The sequence below is a fragment of the Parasteatoda tepidariorum genome, chromosome 5, assembly GCF_043381705.1.
Source record: "Parasteatoda tepidariorum isolate YZ-2023 chromosome 5, CAS_Ptep_4.0, whole genome shotgun sequence".
Lineage (NCBI taxonomy): Eukaryota > Metazoa > Arthropoda > Arachnida > Araneae > Theridiidae > Parasteatoda > Parasteatoda tepidariorum.
In genome coordinates this window covers 91,637,738-91,658,183 of record NC_092208.1, presented here as the reverse complement: position 1 = coordinate 91,658,183, position 20,446 = coordinate 91,637,738, and the positions used below count along the sequence as shown (strand labels likewise).

The 20,446-nt window shown below is 27.9% G+C and overlaps 1 protein-coding gene across 2 annotated transcripts; it reads right to left on the bottom strand.

Annotated features, from left to right (window-relative positions):
- Positions 1 to 7,838: 7,838 nt before the first annotated feature.
- LOC107454233 (uncharacterized) lies at positions 7,839 to 20,091 on the bottom strand. Of its 2 annotated transcripts, none has more exons than XM_016071348.4 (6): positions 19,722 to 20,091; positions 17,059 to 17,288; positions 14,893 to 15,037; positions 12,188 to 12,307; positions 11,001 to 11,207; positions 7,839 to 8,697 (listed from the first exon to the last, which is right to left on the bottom strand). In XM_016071348.4, the coding sequence occupies exons 1-6, from the start codon at positions 19,825 to 19,827 to the stop codon at positions 8,570 to 8,572; spliced, it is 936 nt and encodes a 311-aa protein (XP_015926834.1). In that variant the 5' UTR covers positions 19,828 to 20,091; the 3' UTR covers positions 7,839 to 8,569. The 2 variants fall into 2 exon arrangements, with proteins under 2 accessions (XP_015926834.1, XP_071036887.1); XM_071180786.1 differs by lacking the exon at positions 19,722 to 20,091 and adding an exon at positions 19,280 to 19,662.
- Positions 20,092 to 20,446: the final 355 nt, after the last annotated feature.

Sequence of the window (20,446 nt, the reverse complement as noted above, 5' to 3'; positions counted from 1 at the left end):
CGTAGCATAAATCATGCCAGCATAAAGATATGTATTATCTAAAATAAACGCATACATGTGCAGTTGCTTTAATCTCACATATGGAAGAGTGCAGAAGCTAACATAAAAGTTTGAAATCTCCCCAATGTTTCATCTTTGCAGACTGTAAATATATATAGCAATAGAGAAACTGATTTGTTTTGCAAGAAAACAGGAAAGTACGAATTTTTTTTTTAATAATTGAGGTTAATTGATGTTTTTATTTTAAAAAAAAGCTTTCCTTCTTTAAATAATTTGAAAAATTCTATTAATTAAAATTATTTCAATTTTTCTCTTAAAATAATAGCTTTCATTTTCAATTTCTCATTATTTTCTATTTGTTAAAAAAAATAAAAGTAATGCTGACAAAATTTCTTAAAGCATAAATCAAAAATATTTTTATGGGGAACAAAATACATAGATGCAGCAAATTTAACTGCAGAAAGTAACTGAAGCTTATTTTTCGACTATGTTACTTGTGATAACTGAATTATCACAAGTAACATATGTGATAATAGAATTAACAAATTGATAAGTATAAATTGTTTAACAAATATGATAATTGAATATTTATCATCATTCTTCTTACAATAGTAATTATGTTTCTCGAAATCTACACCGTGCAAAAAGTTAATGATATATTAAAAAATAAATTAAAAAGGAAAATATTTAATTAATATAAACTGAATAGCAGAATGAAATGTGATTTAACAGATAATAAATACATACCTGCCACAATTTTCTGAAACTTTTAAATTTGTTCTTGTAGTTAACATATTTTAAAAACAAAGTTTCAGTTACTGATTGACTAACATTAAACTTGCAAAAACATAATTCTCCTATTACATCTCAGTAAAGTTTAAAAAATTAAAGTCATCATACAGTTGTCTGTAGAAAAAATTGATTCAAAAATTTTAAAATTGTGTTTAATTTAAAAGAATGATTTCAAAATAAGAGCAAGATATTAAGAACTATATTTAAATTCAACAAAAAAAGCGTAACAAATTAACGCTAAAAATAAAAAAATCATCACAAAATGTATAATTTTCTTCATTAAACAAAATTCATTTCTATATTTGTTAAATAAAAAATACAATAAAAATATATTTTATAGGTATTCAAAAAGTTTTGGGACAAAATTTCTGTTACCAAAGTAGCAGAAACAGTGTTACTAGCTAACTATTCAGAATTTTACTGAAAAGACATCATAACTACTTTTCAATAATTGATTGATCAATTGGAATTGATTAAAACTTTTATAAAAGATAACTTATGAGAAATGCTATAACAGGTAAAATGAAATAATTTATTTAAAATTTTTTAAATTATATTTATAATTTAATAAAAGTAATGAAGCATAATACTTTATGACAAATTTTTATACTAATAGACATTTTTGCACTTTAATTAAAATTCTATTTATTAGTAATCTATTTACAGGGCGCATAGCCAAACATGAACAAAAAATAAGCTCTTTTTAAGCACTTAAAAAATATGTAAAGAATCTTACCAATTCAAATCTCAATTAATTCTTATGTTTATTAAATTAAAAGAACAAAAGGGAGATGGAAATTTTGAAATGAAACCTTTGTAATTCTTTACTACTCTGGGGACAAACATGAAAATACGTAATTAATGAATGATCCCCAAGTCAAGTTCATGGATTATGGAACTGATCTATAAATAGAAGAGGCGAGAAGGTCATTAGCTTGCCCGTGACGAAGACGATGGTGCTTCACCAACGATGAAATTAACAAGAGAAATAAAAGTTGTTTTTTTTTTGCTTTTATGGAGAAAGAAATTTGCAATTTTTAGTTGGTCCCCGTTATTAGTAAAAATGGTAGAATTCAGAAGGTGGTAAATTAAGTCCGAAATAGAGAATCTCTTGCAAAATGCAGCATAGTTGCTCATGAAAATGCAAGAATTTTTCCCACAGAATCCAGTTCAGTAAACGCACATGTGTACCTGCAAGTATTTCATCATACATTTAAAATGATTGGCGCTTTCATACGCTATGGATCAATGGTAGGCCGAAATGGATTGTGGTGGAATGAATTGTGAAAATGGTGAATAGAACAATATGAAAACCATGCTTTTTGCATAATTTGTGGCAAAAAATGATACTGCAAAAAAAAAAAAATTTCCTTTTGGAAAAGAGAAAAATAAGCACTTTTTAAAAATACCCAATGAAAAAAGCACCTTTAAGGGCTTTTAAAAAACGAAAGTAAGCACTTTTTAAAACGCTATGCACCCTGATTTGGTTATTATTTACCCAATAACTAAATTAGAGCCATAAAAACTTACACACTTGATTAAAAGAAGCAACAAATATGTTTAGAAAATTTTCAACTATTTGAAATGATTTTGTATCATAATAAATAAAAATATTGTTTACTATTTCAAAACTCAAATCTACATTTTTCTCTTTTTTTTGAGGCAAAATGTCTCCTATAATTCTGGGAACTATATTACAAGGGAAAAAAAACAGCAACAGTTATTTACAGATTTAAATATATAGATACATTTTCATGCTGTTAGTTTATAAAAAAAAAGGACAAAATTACTTTAAATTTTATCAAAAGCTGTAGCCAAATAATCAGCAAAAATGAGTAAAATTATAGAAAAGCTTTTAAAACCCCAATTCAAAAATCAAGTCAAGTTTCAGCATTTTAATAACGTTAATATATGATATAATTAATTATACATGCCTGAAAAATAATTATTTGTTAGAATTAATATCAAAATTAAGAAATGCAATTAAAGTGATAATGATAGTTTTGACGATATTAAAAATACATTAGGGAGAAATATAACTTCTGGTTGAATAAAATTCTGGCTTTTACAAAAATTTAGCAGGTACCACTGAACTCAAGTCAAGTAGTAACATAAGAGTACCAAAACTTTTTGTGAAGTATAACAATAAAAGAAGTAGTTAATCAAGTTTTTAAAACCAATCGAAATATATTAAAAAAAGAAAGACTTGCCACATGCTAATTGTTCCTTAAGCAAATATCTTCAGCAGTTCTGTTGAGAAGGTACAGGCACATGTAAAATGGAAGAAAATTCACAGGCAGTGAACGCAGGCAGACAAATAGCCGAGCCCCCCCCCCTTCAACTGACTACAGTGCAACAGCCGCAAAAACATCGCATAACAAAAATATAATTTTCAGCAGACCAGGGTGATTTATACATAGTTCCAGTGCAACATGTATTTAGGACTTAATTTTCACCCAAGGCAGCATTTCATTTCAAGAATGCCAACTTTTTGAGATGAATAAATAACAAAAGTCATGCCATTAAATAGCCTTGTGACTGTAGGGCAAAATTAATGGTCTCTACTGGACACAGGGCAATTAAAAAATTTTTTTTGAGAAATGCTTCACAATAATGTCAAATTTTTTTTTAACAAATTAAAATTTTTAATTTCTGTAAAAGTGGCTACTGTTAAAAATGCTTGTCACTGGCCAGTAACAAAATTTCCTAATTTTGCCCTATACTTGTGACTCAACATTTCATACTCCAAACACTTTTAAATTTCGAGTTAAAAGATTGTAATAACTTGAATAGTTAAACACAAAGTAAATTACTTTTTATTTAGTATTTGATAGTATCATGGAGTCATGTGGTTATTAAATATTTTGATCTAAAAGTTTTAAAATTTAGAGCGACAAATTTTTCTTCTGTGATGGTATCTTGTCAGATGAGTGCAAGAGGGTTAAAAAACATTGAAAATATTAAATCGAGGAAACTTCCTCGAAAAATAAAAATTATAATGGGAAGAGTTAAACATTGCAATTTATCAGTGGTGTACATAGACTTAGGTGTGCCCTCTCCTGCAAGAATTATAAATGCAACACATCTTAGACTTAACACATTATTTTTAAAATTATAATTGAGACAAGAACACTAGATGGGATGTCAAAATTGTTGGGATTTTTTAAACTTTGGAAATTTGTAGTGATAACCATTGAAAAAAGCGATCAAAGAAAAAACATTGATTTAGATTTGGCAGGTTCAAAAACTTAAATGCAAAATTTCTGATTTTTTATTTTATTATTATTTATTTTTTGCAAAACAAAAATACAATAGTTTTTTGTTTGTGTTTCAGGTTTAAATGCTACCGTAGGTCACAGTACCGTAGGCCCCATCATTATTTCTGGATTGTGCACCCTCNTTTTTATTTTATTATTATTTATTTTTTGCAAAACAAAAATACAATAGTTTTTTGTTTGTGTTTCAGGTTTAAATGCTACCGTAGGTCACAGGTAGTAGGTCACAGTACCGTAGGCCCCATCATTATTTCTGGATTGCGCACCCTCGAATCTCGAGAACCCCCCCCAACACACTGCGGGAGTCGTGGGGGTGTTATTACGCCACTGCAATTTATGTCTTTACATTTTTTCAAATTTCATAAAGTTGTTACTGATCCATAAATATTGCATGGATATAAAAATGCTAATGGTTTTGCATCTTTAAAAAAATATTTTTCTTACAAAATTATGCATACAATTCTGAACAACGCATTTCAAAACAGCGGCTAAGCATCTAAATAATTTTAGCAGTTTCATTTCCATAATATGTGTGAATTACTATGGAAATCAATGGATGAATAATTGTGAAAAGCCTCAATAAGTTAGCACTCCTGAAATCCAAGATGCATCACACAAAATTGTCGCCTCAGGGTAAAACCTGGGCAGGTTTATGAGATGCAACCTGTAATAATTTATGTAGACACAAGACATAAACTTTTTCCTTTAAAAAAAATTATAAATCCAGGACGTACATAGCTTTGCATCATTAAAAAAGTAGCTTTCTAGCAATAAAATACGTTGCATAAATGCACAATTGCTGGTTACAATCTTTTAACAGCAGTCATATTATATATACACAATTAATGAAAATCTTCTTTTATAAACGTTTAGTTGTTCTTCTCAATAGAGAAAAAGAGTCCTTGAGATGTATATATACACACATAGAGCTATTTCAAAGTGAAACCTAGCATATCTATGACGTTTAACATTAAAATAGAATATATAAACTTTCAACTTCAGTTCTCACAGTAATCTGGACAGTTAATTTAATCAATTAAAATTGGTCAGAGAGTACATTATTGGATTTTGTCATGGACGCTGAAGAGGCATTTGGCTTATAAAAGTACATAGTTTTGCGTGTTAGTTTCTGTCATTATTGGATTTTATTGCAATTAAATTGTATAGCAATGACTCACTCTACAGCAGTAACTAATATAGTACTATTTATTTCAAATCAACACATTATTGGCAAAAGTTTTTTACCATTAACACTAATTTATGTCTACACAGAAATTATTGCATTGCTATACAATAATTTTATGCAGGAATCCAAATAACAAGCATGAGTGGTTCTTTGTTACTTGATTTCAAGCTTAACTGTATTTTTTAAAATCATTGTACACAATATACTCTAGATATCTCAAAGTTGAAGGGTTGCTAAATATTTTTGAGGTAGCGATTATTCGAGATAACATGTTCAGAACTAAATATGTTCTAAAATATGACTAAGAAGTAGAGCCATGAAATTAAAAATTACAACTAATAAATACATAATGATAGCTGACTATAAGTCAAAATACAACAATGATAATTTAATTTTTAAAAATATGTGAAAAAGAATAATGGATTCAATAGAAAATAATTAGTTTACAATAAACTTACATTGTGATTTCTCTGAAAAAACTTTCTATTTCGAAAAAAAAAAAAATCGACATAACTAGGTTTTGAGAAGAAACTCTTCGACATAGACATTCAAATTAATATTAGGTGGATATATAATAAAGAGGAGAAAAATATTTTTTTAACATAACAAAGTTTTCGAGATATTGAGAGTATACTGTATAAAATTTAACTTTAATTTAAACAACTAAGTTTTTAAGGACCTTATATTTGAAAGTTTTATTACATGCATGTTAGATTAAGCTTAGTCTTTACAATAATAATCTCTGTCTCACTGTATTGAAATCGCAGACAAATTTGGCCAAAGTTTATGCCATAGATTTGATCTGTAAGTTCTAATTTAGAAAATTGCACTCGTTACAAAGTCAATTATTTTCTAAAGTAGTAATATCAAAACTTAAATTGAACAGATAAATAATTGAAATCTGTTTACGGAAGACACGATTTTAAAAAATTTTATTCATGAGTTTTGTTTAAATTACTCTTTGTTAAACTAAAGGGATCAAATTAGTCTAATGGGTGTACTATGTACCTAGAAAAATTCTTTCTTTTTTTTAAATTTAATTTGGGTAACATCATTAATCAATTCACTCTCAACAATACTATTGAACTGGATAAGAACAATTATTTGAAAATAGATTTAGTAATATGGAAGAAATTGCGAAATTTTGGCAGACAACAAATAGGTTATTACTATTTGAAGAATTTATTTTTAAGAGTTTAAAATAGCTCAGGTACTAAGTGCCCTTGCAAATTTATGAAAATCTTTAAGTCATATTAAGTTAAACCTAGCTAACAAACATTCTTTTATTACATAGACAAAAACAAGACATGACTAAAATCACTGACTTGAAACAATACTTTTAAGGAAAAAAATATTATCTCCCAGAATTTCTAAAAACTTCTGAGTAAAAAAAACTATTATAAATTAAAACAACTATTCAAGCCAGGATTAAGTTGATGAAAGTTCAAATGTAAAGAACTTGAATTAAAATTTAATTCAGCCCAAGGAACTAAGGTATTGAATACCAGACTTCTTCAAATGCTTTTACATACAATGGTTCTACATATATTTTGAGCACTATTTGTAAAAGAAATATTATTATAAAAATTAAAATTGATAACTAAACTTTAATAAAAAGATTAGTTTAAGACTTGTGACACTGCTCCTTTATTATATATATATAGTACATTATTGGATTTTGTCATGGACGCTGAAGAGGCATTTGGCTTATAAAAGTACATAGTTTTGNTAAGCACATTTATTTCTATATATATATATATATATATATATATATATATATAATGCAGTACACCCAGGGCATTTGGGAAAATATCAATTTACAAGAAAAGAAAATAGCTATATATTTTAACTTTTTTTTTTAATCAATAGATCAACAACTCATCTGAACCCATATGCTACATGGGTAATTATAAGACTTTCTTACGTTAACTTCTTTTTTAAACATATCTATAATTTTAAAGTTACTTTCTTATAATTGTAGTAATACTTAAAATTTGAATGCAGGAAAATATTTTATAGATAATATTGGCTTAAAAAGGTAGAGACATTTATGTGGTTTAAAAGTCTTATCTTCTTAGTCTTTTCTAATATTTTGTTATGAATTTAAATAATTTATATAAGTAAATTAGAGTAGAAGATTTTTATAACGCAAGCATTGAAACCCGAGGCTTTGTTTTATGAAATTTAGTGTTATATAAAGTATTTCACTTGTCTTTAAATATGGCATCAGGAACAGATCAATTTAAAATAATTCTTAGATACAAACACAAAATGTTCCCCAGAGCAGTAATTATTTATAGAAAAAAAATTAAAATTTTTGGCAGCATTAGAACTATTAAAGAACCAGTTATTAAATTTTGGTTTACTTAGCTTTTGAAATTTTGACCTGAAATTTTAAATTTAACAGTTCTTGCTTAGGCATTTCATAACAGAAATTGTTTGCAACCACGACTTATGGAGAATTGCAGTAAATAGAATTGTGTTATATAGATCCTCTACTTCATTTACGACCAATTGTTTTCCTCTCATATATTTTAAAACACAAATATTGAGTAAAAGATAAAACAAAATCCAATTTGTTTTGCTTTAAAACTTAATTGACTCTAACTATTAAATGCACCTTTCAATGTTTGTCATAAAAAAATAATAAAACATTTGTAACGACAAAATGTAAAACTTCAGTCAATTATTGATAAATTTAAAATTCGAATCTATTAGCTGATTTTTCATAATGATTGTTAGCTATAATTTAATAGAAATTATGCACAAATTTTTTTTAAATTTTTAATTTTAAATATATGCACAATATAAATGAAAGTTAAAGTAATTTTTTAACTAATGCAACATTAAGTCTTCCAGATTTTAATATTTCAGTGATTTAGAAAATATAGACTTCCTAAAATTCAAATCATTACATTTAATTTACTAGTTTTGACACATTGTTTAAATTTCATTTCATTTTAATATCATTTTACACCATAGATGAAACTTAGCTTACCTAAAATTGTTCCCATTGGGCTTGTTATTCAATTAATAAATATTTATTTATTAAAGAAAAGAATTTATATGAAATTTTATTTTAAGTAAAGGTTTAAATTTTTGAAATAATTATAAAACTAATTTGTTGTTATTTGAAGAAAAAAAAAGTTTTTTTTCAAGTTTTGGCATTTTAAAATATTTTATCCATAGATTGAACTTTGTTTACCCAAAATTGACTGTAGCTTAAAAAAAGAAATAATAATAATTTCAGCTGTGCACTGTAGTCGTCAAACTAGCCATTCTTTTTTAGGAGGCTGAGGTCGCCTGCGGCCTGACTTTACTTTGCATGATAATAAACTCCTCCTCGAGTGCCGTCCAGCTGTTGCTGTGACTGATGGAGGAACATATTTCCCGGATAAGGAGGCGGCTTCTCCTGCAGCTGAGAGGTGCTGAATGTGGGCTGGGCTGTGATGGGTGAGGCATAAGGGAGAGAGGAGAAAAATAAGTTTAATAATCACAATGTATTTTATTGCTAAAAAAGAAACAAGGGTAGAAATTAAGTAACTTTAAAGGGTACATAGCTAAATCTCTTAAGAAAAAACAAGCACTTTTTAAGCACTCAAAAAATATCTTTAGGCACTATATACACTAACAAAATGAAAAATAATTTTCAAAACTTCACATGATCATGATAAAATAACTAGTTTCTAACAAAGAACTATTTTCTTGATTATATTAGTCACCTTAAAATTATAGAGAGGTTGTTCGGTTCGATTTCAGAGGGAAAATGAAGCCTGAAATTGAGAATATCGTGCAAAATGCAGCAGAGTTGCACATGAGAGTGCAAGAATCTCACTGAACCCAGTTCAGTGGATGCACACATGGACAAGTATTTCCTCAAACATGGAACATCATTGGCGCTTTCATACGCTATGGACCGACGATACGCCAAAATAGATTGCGGTTGAATAAATTGCAAAAAAGTGGAATAGAACAATGTGAAAATTACGCTTTTGCATAGTATGGAGCAAAAAACGACATGGTAATGAAAGAAATCTCTTTTTCGAAAAGGGAAATTTAAGCACTTTCTAAAAACACTCCATGAAAAAAGCACCATTAAGGGTTTTTAAAAAAAGAAAATTGAAAATAAACAGTTTTTAAAAAAGCTATGCACCATGCTTTAGTCACTGATCCAAAGGCCCAACAACTATTACTAGTCTGTACACATTTTTAACAGTTCATTTGCTTATCTCGATTGGACAAATACTTTCTTATAAGTTTAATAACGTGAATTTATTAAAAAAATTACAATTGTAGAAAATGTGTCATGTTCACAATTTTGATAAAATACGTTATTTTAGACAAAATAGCATACCATCCATTTACATTGGTTGCTGGTACCGGGGACAACCAATAATTATTTTATGGTGGTCGGAGTTTCATTTAATTGATCCCAAAGGCCAACCATTCAAGAAGCCAAGTAGTACAAGACTTAAAACTCATTTTAGTACCATAACAAAATGGTGATTTTTTACAAGCATGAATAGCAAAAAAAAAAGGAAACAGGGTGCTCTGAAATACTTTGGAAAAAAAAATTCGCTGACTTTTACAGACTGATTTTATCAAACTTCCCTGGTTTTTCTAATCGGTGACATAAATTTCATTTTCCCTGACTTTTCAGTTATTTTAATAAAATTTCCTAATATTTTCCAGATTTATAAAAATCCCTGACTTTTAAATTTTTTCCTGTTCTGTGGCAGCCTTAGAAATGGATACAATTAAAAAAAAAAAAAAAGTATTTTGATTACAATAAATTTATCAGTTACGAATATATTTGCTTAAATATTGTATCATGAGGTGAAAAGTATTAAGTTTAATACTATAGAATTATTGTTTACAGCAAGTTTTTAAAGCTTTTCCCAAGAGGAACCATTTTGAAATTTGTTCAGATAACCTTGAAATATCGAAATGTTATGAATATACACATGTAAAAATCAAATTACTATACGCAAATGAAATATTGAAATAAATTTCTAGAAATTAGACAACTAATCATGGAAACCTCGTTTTATTTTTAGTATGTACCTCAGTATGAATAAGGTTACAAAAACATACTTTTTCTATAGAAATATGTCCCTCCCCCCCTTCCTCTGTTATATTCGAACTTAAAACATGAGGAGTGGTTGAAATATAGTATTATTTTCTTAATAGTTCATTACGGGAAAGAGATCCAAAGATTGAGTCTCTTAAATTTATTTTTTTCCCCCTTTTTAAAAAAAAAAAATCTGTGGAACTAATTCAGCAGATCAAAAAAATCTTGCATCAATTTATAAAATTCATTTACTTTGAAAGAATTTTGAAATAAAATCTACTTTTAAAAATATTTATCATGCTTTCAGTATTAATATTTTATTTAATTGACGATGAAAAAAATATGAATAGTAAAATATACACCATTATTTTAAGCATTAATAAATTTAGCAGTGTAAATTTTAATGGCAAAATATAAAAGAAATTGGATGAACAGTTTCCACAACAGGTTAACAAATTTTGTTTAGATCTTTGATTTTGTTATTAAAAATTGCATTCTTCAAAAGAATGTATAACTGCATACTTTCAAATTGTAAAAAAATTTAAATAATTTTTAAAAATTTTTTAACACTAAAATTTAGCAATGAGCGCATTTTAGATTAAAATTTTGAATTTACATAAGATTTTCAATAATTCAGAAACTACTTTTATTAGGAATAAAAATATTTCTGGCATACTAGAATATGGCTGCTGGCCTATGACCATGGAATGGGGAGTTCCGCTGAACTGCGCCTCTGTTTCAAGCTGCCGTTGTTGCTGCTCTTTACGGAAAACACATATTATAACTCCAACAATGCACACACAGCAGAGTAGAAATGTTCCAAGCACAAGGGACACAAATGTTCCAAAGTTGAGGCCCATTATTTGATTTGTAGCAGTTTCATCTAAACATAGGTTATCATATGAAAACATATACAACAGTTTTATTTAATTCATTTCAATATTCATTGAGTGGATAAAGATATACAAGGGTAACAGTGTCATTTAGCTATTTTACCATTATTTATGTAAAAGAAGGTATAGAAAATATATAAAGGTAGCAATTTTATTTAATTTATTAGACACTGAAGTATGTTACCATTCGTAAAGTGGAATTATACCCTGCTATTACCGCAATGACATGTCAAAATGTTAAAGAAACAGATATTGCACTTTTATAGTAGTCATCCCCAAAAAGGACAATTTATATATATATGTGCAGTGAAACCTCTGGGGATCGACCATTCTCTGTTCCACATTAAAATGGTTGTTCACGGAGGTTGGTTATTCTTAGGCGTTACCTCCATTGACTTTAAAATGTTATCGAAGGTACGTGATTTGCCCCAAACGATTCTAATTTTAGTCAGTGTGATTTTCTAGGTACGGAATCGCCACTTCTGCTGACGTCATGAATAGTTGGATGGATGAATAAAATTTAATATCTACAAAAATTATCCCAACAGATACAATTATGTGCAAAAACAAATGTACCCATTATGAATGATCAAATTATGTTTAAAAATAAACCATTATGTTTTCTTTTTGTGCACATGTTTTTTGTGTAAAAAAAATTTGTAAAAAATTAAATGCTGCATTAAAAAAGGAAATGAATACAATTAATCTTCTAAACTAAAGATTCAGCTAAACATTTCCACATTAGCAGTTCATGTTGAAGAAAATATGCAATAAATAAGCAATAGTTTTTTGTTTTTTATTAAAATTATTAAAATCAATTCAATGTTTAATAAGTAGAAAATTTTTAAAAATTAAAAGTTATTTTACACCTAATAAATAGGTCAAAATTTCTTAAATTGTGAATAACATTTCAGGTTTACAAAGTTGCAATAAATAAAAAAGGAACTATAAATGAGTCGGATAAACTCACCACCACATAATGCTTGACTAGTTTCATCACTATTATCTCCACAGTGATTAATACCATCACAACGCAAGTCTTGAGAAATGCAAAGATCATTGAGACAACGAAATGCTTGACAGGCAGCATCTGAAAAATAATAAATAAATCACAATAAATGGCAATTCCAAATTTTATGAATATCTCCTTTAATACACATTAAAATAAATTGATAAAAACTATTCTGTTGACTCCCTGACTATCCAATAGTCACCGAGTGGAAGATAACCTCTCTGATCTGCATAGGGATTGCAGTATCGGTTCTTGTTAAATTGTTTACCATAAAATATTTGACTTCCCGAGCAGGTTGTGGGGCTCTTAAAGTCCAGCGCCCTGCTAACCAGGCTATTCTGGCCGACAAATATAAATAAAAAATAAATAAACATTGGTTTCATTCAAACTTTATTTGGTTTACCAATATCTCATTATACATTTCATTTCATTAGGTTTATTGTAATATTATGTACTTTGAAAATTATCAGTAGAAATTGCACACACCGGAAGTTGTGGCACCATCCTTAACTTTATCAGAACTGCCATTAGACTTTTGAAGGTAAAACATTTTAAGAAGCTCCTCTAAATATTTTCTTTCTGGCTAGTGGCAATCTGAGGCAAGTTATTTTTGAAACATAACAAGTTATCTTTCTATCAAGAGCAAAATCATTTGTAAATAAACAAGACAGTAAAAAAGAAAAAAAAAATAATAATAGTGTATCCATTCAATCTAAAAATTAGAAATCTCTTCAAACCAAAAGTAGAGTATCTCTTTAAATCAAAATTTGAAAATCATTTGAACCCACAAGTACAAAATCTGATCTAACTAAAACATCAGTTCAAACCAACAGTAAAAATCACCTTCAAATTAAGTTCACAAGTAGAAACAAACAGGAAATACACTGCATAATGACCTGAATTCAAATTTCAATTAAATTTAGAAACCAGTTAAAAATGAAATTCCCAAACTAAAAATATGAAACATTGCTTATTGGGGCAAAATAAATGTTTGGCTATCAGAGAAACAGCAAGATAGAATTTTTTAAAAGAAGTTTTTTTCTTTTTTACTAATACTTTTTTTTAAACATATCCTTAGTGTAAAAATAAAAATCATTTTAAAAAGAGGAGTTTTATTCATTTTGATCATTCAAAAGTAAGGGTAATGGAACATTTTCAGATTGGATACAAAGTAATTTTTTTAGAGGGACATTTAACATACATACAGTGTTTACCCTAAACGGTTTTAGAAGGGGCGGCCTGCCTTTTGATCCCTATAAATGTGCCCTGTTTACCTTTTTTGCAAAAATAAGTCAACATCCTTTAACAACACCGTCTTTCAATTCATATTCATTTTTAAAAAAAATTAATTAACTGTTAAAATAATAATTACACACAAAAATTATTTGTGTTTATAGGTTTAATTCTAATTACTATTACAAATATTTACTTTGTTAGGATTATTCTCAACTGGTTAAATTTTTATAAGTTTCTCTTTTTACAAATTTTTATAAGTTTCTCTTTTTACATATATTACTTTTTTTTCAGTGATTTTAAATTTTAAAATTATTTTTTTATAAATACCTTTTTTTTAAAAAAAATAATGCATTTTTAAAAGTTTATTTTCGAATAATTTTCAGTATAAATTATAGAAAAAATCTTTTAAACTGATTATCAAAAAATATTTCTTTAGTTTACATTTTTTTGAAGAAAAAAAATAATATATGGACAGAGATTGTCGCTTAGCATGCCTTTAATTATTATTTATTAACAACAAATCTTTCTCTTATTTAAATAATGAGTGAAAATTATTTTTTGCATTAGTACACATAAAATAAGAGGGTAACTTAAAAATTGCTGAGGATCAAATTCAGTTATTACATAGTATTACACATTTTGATAATTTTTACAGAGTTAAGTGAGTGCCCTTTTGAAACTAAAAGTACACTTTTTTATTACTAGGGAGAACTCTCGTACATATATATATAGTTGGCGAAATCTCCACTCCCCATTTTGCCAATGGTGACCAAATATTTAAGGATAGCTGGTCAGTTTCGTCTCGCAAAATGTCAAATCAAACAGCCATCCATATTTATCCCAGAGTTAGCGTTTATGTGCAAAATCTGGCGAAAATAACAGGATGCAACTTTGGCAAACTTTCGAAACCATGAGATATGAAATTTCCTAAAATGATTTACTCAAAATTTTCAATAAATTAGCCCACCTAATATATTTCGTCTTCGATAAATTGTATTTTAGTACCAAAAAGTAATGATGTACAAACAACAAACTTTTCTGTTGCTCCTAATATATGGCAAGTTTTTAAAAATGAATATATTTCTAACAAAAAAAAAAACCTATAAGATGAAAGGAAAATGTTGTTCAACTTCCATACAACATTAAATTGATCCAAATAAGGATATGGAACATTTTGTGCTACATGTGAATAAAGTAAAACATTCTGAATAAAGTGCAAATAAAGGTACTTAAATGAGCAATTCCTTTTGTTTAGACAATGAAAAATATTTTTTTTATAATAGAACTGAAGATTGTCTTTTTTGTGCCTTCATTTGTACTTTATATAAGTTGTTTTGTTTTACTCATTTTTCGATTGCGAAATCGATTTTTTAAATACATCACGTACATAAACAATTCATTTTTACACAGAAAAATTCAAGATGTACTTGGTTTTTTCACTGCTGTCATGATGAGTTTAAAACCATTTCCTGCATGACTACGAGCATCGGTAATGTACTTTAACGTTACGTAACTTCCTGAAGTGAAAATGGTTCCTACATCAGTACGAGTGCTTCGGCATGAAAGATCAAACTGAAAAGGGGAAAAAAAACTAAATAAAACAATCTTTAAATACATATTAATTTGCATTTAAAGGTTTTTTTAAAAAAAAATTACAGCAAGAATTTTAAATTAACTTTATAATTCAATGAACATTTAGTTAATTTATTTCTTAATGCATAATTTATAATTTAATTAACCAATTAAAAATAAACTTTTCAGAGAACAGTTAATGTGATTTTCTGAGCAAAAATTTGAAAATGTTCATAATACAGTAAATTTGATTTATAAGTGTGTCCCTTATTGTGAAAATTTTCTAAGTTATGAAGCAGTATATTAACTAAGTTATGAAGCAGTAACTGGAAAGGAAAATTTAACTTAAAAATAACCTGTTTATCAAACTAAATATATAATTTTTTAAAATTAGTTGCAGTACAGGTACAGAAATTAAGAAAATTTAGTCACTGGTCCCCAGGACTAGTAACTAAAAGGACTAGTAACCATAAACATTTTAACTGGTTTGCTTACAAGTATCAATTGGGCTTTTTTTTAAAGAAAAAGTTAAAGAAGTAAATTCAAAAGAAAAATTTATTCTAGGAAAATATTTGGAATGTGTAATATTTGGATGAAAGTGACAATAACACAGACCAAAACATAGAACAAAAAATTAAAATTTAAAAAAAAAACAAACTAAAACAGCATTATACATTTTTTCTGTTTAAACTTATGAGGCAGTATTAATTTCAACGCCCAATAAAATTTCTTAAATGTTTAAACATAAAAGCCTAATGCTTTTTTATTCACAGCAGGATAAATTCTTCTAGTAAATTTTATAATTCATTTGATGTCACCTTTATATTTTCTGAAGTAAAGCATTGAAAATCACATTTTCTCATTTTATGTTTTATAAAATTTCTTGCCGGTTACATTTTACTGTGAAATTTTTTCTATGAGATAAGAAAAAAATTACCTCAAAATAAAAATTATGGAAAACAATGAATGCATTGAAATAAGTTTAAAAAAAAAAGAATGCTAGTTACACGCGAAACAATTTATTTTTAAAGTGAGAAGTTGACACTGCACCGCCATGACGTCACTGATTAAAATCGGAAGTTCAGAAGGGCATGAGTCTCTTCAAAAGAGTGACCTGGCCTTTCTATTCATTCTTTAGCCGTGTCACACGAGAGTAAATCAGCAAGGAGAAAAAGCTTTACTAGCACTTGAGCCAGTGGAAATGGAGGCGCTTATAGAACTGGTACTGATGCATTATAGTTAGTTGCAAAATTTTGAAAGAGTTATTTGGATTATTGATTACAAAACATAAAACATAATTAACTCAAAACTATGTTTCTCTGACTAATACAATTTTCAACTAATTTGCTTAAAATTTAGACACAATGTTCACAATAAATATAGTTTTTCTTGCAAATAAGGATTTCTAAGTTTTTCTTGCAAATAAAGATTTGAAGAGTTTATACCATTCCAGAGTAACTGGAAAGGAAAATTTAACTTAAAAATAACCTGTTTATCAAACTAAATATATAATTTTTTAAAATTAGTCGCAGTACAGGTATAGAAATAGACTGGTTTTGAGTAAGCCACAAAAATGTAATTATTTTATGTCATTTTTTTACAACAAAAAAAAAATTTAAACACCACCATTTAGTGAAGAAAATTATATTTTTTATATCTTATGTGCAACAAAAACTACATTCATGCAGTTAAAAAAATTAAAACAAAATCAAATTTGGATGATTTTTTCCCCTTCACTTTATGAGTGCAGCAAGTTAAAATTTAAAAAGTAAGCAATAAACAATACATTATATAAATAGTAATGTTCTAAATTTTTGTATTGGTAACATGATAAAAAGACGATTAAAATATGTACAATAGGATAAAAAAAATTATTAAGTTTATCACAATCGATATTGAGACAGTCATTACAGTCTAAAATGAGGTGCTCCAATCTTAACATTAACCTTTGCAGCAATATTGCGTCAATAGAAAATGTTGTTTTATTTTTTTAATATAGATACTTTTAAAAGAATTCTCACCTCATGATTCCCATATTCATGTCCTCCATCAAAGATATAGAGATGGTCATTGCAGTCTAAAGCGAGGTGTTCAAATCGTAGCATGAACCTTTGCAATATTGTGTCAGTAGAAAATGTCACAACGCACTTCATGTTCAGCTCATTCTTGGATGTCAGCACTGCTCCTCCATTTATATTTTCACTCCTTGATGTTGGTTCAGATTTACTTAAACACAGTGAAGACATCTGAACTAAAAATTTAAAATATTATATTTACTTCAAGACAAAACAAATGACATTGTAACATTTTTAAAAAATAACTAGTAGTAACTTTATTTTATCTGGAAAATTATCAATATTCCAGAATAAAAAGAGAAAAGCATTGTGACAATATACATAACAACAAACACATCCTTGACGTACAAATGATAAAAGCCTTCACAAATTTTAAAGTAATTTTCCTAGAATAAATATATATTAAATCTTTTTTGGGAAACTTTCTTATCAGCATACTGGCAGCAAAATAGTCACAAAATTTTGACATAAAGTGACTGAACAGGAAGATATTCCCGTATCAGTACCTATTCCTACAAAATACCATTGCCAAAGGGCTTTCATCAAATTTTTTTTTTTAAAAAAATACATGCTTAGTTGGTTTGCTTAGTTGTGGCTACGAATTGTACCTTTTGAGTAAGTCGCCGATTACAATAGTATTTTTTTTTTCATGTGCCACCGTCTGATTGTCATCAAAATATGGCGACTTTTTTGATGCAGGTACCGTAATGGATATCTTCCCCTCAACAGAACTAAAATCAAAATCACAAAAAAAAAAAATCTAAAAGTCACTAGATGCATTTTTTTACACACGGAAGCACCGGCACTTGGGGATTACAATTTACAGGAATGGTAAAAGATTTGGCTTTCATTCAAAGCTTCTATAATCAAGATTATAACTATATGATAACAATTTTGTTATAAATATGTTGCTAACTAATGTTAAATTATAACTATTGCATACAGAGCTTTATTGGGCAATAATATTTAAAACAATGAAATAAAAACCAGAGTTCTCCCTAGGAATAAAAAAGGGCAAGACACTGGCTCTCAGAAAAGGGCACTATAAATTTTCACAGAAAGGGTTAATTCAACACTGTAAAAATTTATCAAAATGTGTAATATTACGTAATAACTGAATTTAATTCTCAATAATTTTTAAATCACCCTCTTACACTATTTTATGTGTAAATTTCAAAAAATAATTCTTTCACATTATCAAAATACGAAAAAAATTTGTAGTTAATAAAAATAATAAAAGGCATGCTAATAGACAATCTCTGGACATAAATTTTATTTAAAAAAAAGTAATATAAAAAGAATTATTATTTAATAAACAACTTGAAAGATTTTTATATAATTTATACTGAAAATTATGAGAAAATAAACATTTAAAGTTGAATTTTTGAAAAAAAAGTTTCTTATTGAAAAGATAATTTTAAAAGTTAAAACCATTAAAAAATTTATTAATATCCCCNTCCCCCCCCCCCCCCAAAAAAAAATATAGCTATAAAATTTATCGAGTAGAGAATAGTCCTAACAAGTAAATATTTGTAATAGTAAACAGAATTAAACCTATAAACAGATAATTTTACCAGTGTGTAATTATTATTTAAACTGTGAATTGATTTTTTTTCAAATGGAATACAGATAAAAAGGCAGTGTCTTTTAGGGATGACAGATTATTTTTACAAAATGTGTGAATTTATAGGGAAAATGGGAATGAAGGGCAAATTTGAATTTGTAGGAAAATTTATAGGGAAAACATTTTTGTAAAATGTACGAATTTATAGAGCAGGCAGGGCGGACAGTCTTTCTAAAAACGCTAGGGAAGAGCACTGTAAGAACTTGAAACATTCATTACAATTTTGCAATATGATCAACATAAAAGCATTTGCAATACAAGCACTGTTTGCACATTAAGCAAATTATGTGTATGGTAGTTTTATTATGTTTGTATCGAGTTAATAACAAATTGTCTCTTTATTACAAATAAATATTATATTACAATAAGGAGGTAATATTATTCAAGAAAAGTAATATTCAAATAAAATTAATAAAAATTTTAAAAATAATAAAATGTGAAGATTTGAATTTAGCTTTACAATTCAGTAAGAATTTGTATTTAAAGTAAATGAAATATACATTTTTAAAAATGCTTAAAATTAATATAAGTATTGTAAAATACTTTGCTTCTTTTATCCATTCATCATACATTGTAAAAAATGACTCGCATGCGAGGAGAACTATCAGATTATAAAAAAACAGTAATGCACAACTTTTTCTGGTGGGCCAAAACAGGCTCGAAAATGAGTTGGTAGAAGTTAAAAACACGTAATAGACTTTCACTAGGCTACTGGAAATGTGTAAGATAAGAAAGCATTTATTCGAATCTTACAAAATCATTTTATAAATGATTAGATCCAAATATGCATAATTTCATATTTGTTCATGCTTAGTAGTTTTAAATGCGTTAAATAGTTAAAGTTTTTTTTTGAATTAACAGCCGCTTTTTATTTTCATCTAGGTCTTAGATTTTCTTTTTTGCCGAACCGTGATCTAAAAAAAGGTTGTGCATCCCTGAGATACACACTGTGAATTAACTCTTTTGTTTTTGATCAGAAACTCACGATTTTTATTAACTTCGGGAAGGACCACATTCCGGCATAAAAAAAGACTAAGAAGTAAGCACCGCAACCACACATGGGACCAGTGATCCCTTTGCATGCTCGCCATTTTATTCAATTACAGCACGTAAGAAGCATAGCTTTGAGGGGAAATCGATCCATCGTATTTTTCCCCGGCATTGATCCCATTTTCAAGCCCCTCTCATTTTTGCTCGATGTACAATCGTGTTAGAATTACATAACATCATATAAGTTAAAACATTTTCGAATTGTAAGTCATAAAAGCACTCCAAAACAAATTCTAAACTAATACTAGCGCATGTGATATTTAAGTAGCAGACAGCCTGGTCACGCCCACGGAAGAGAACCGTCGTTGCCAGATATAAAACTGTTTATATGAAGTTATAGGACATTTTCATCAATTTGACTACAGTTTTTTCTGCACGTAATTCACGCATCTCTGATAGTCATTGAATGGGTAGGAGCACCTGATATGTGAAGAAATACTTGTAAGAACACCATCCATAATTCAAAAATAAAACTTTTTCCCCCAACAGTGAGTTGCATGCAGTGAGAATGGCTGCCTGAAACAACTGGCGATCGTGTTATGACACCAATTTACTGATTGTTGAGCATTCTCTCTCCATGTGATAGGCGATGATGTTTTAAACATCTATCGCATATGTGATAGTACATCAATGCGATTCGCGTCGCATGAGCGAGCTGTT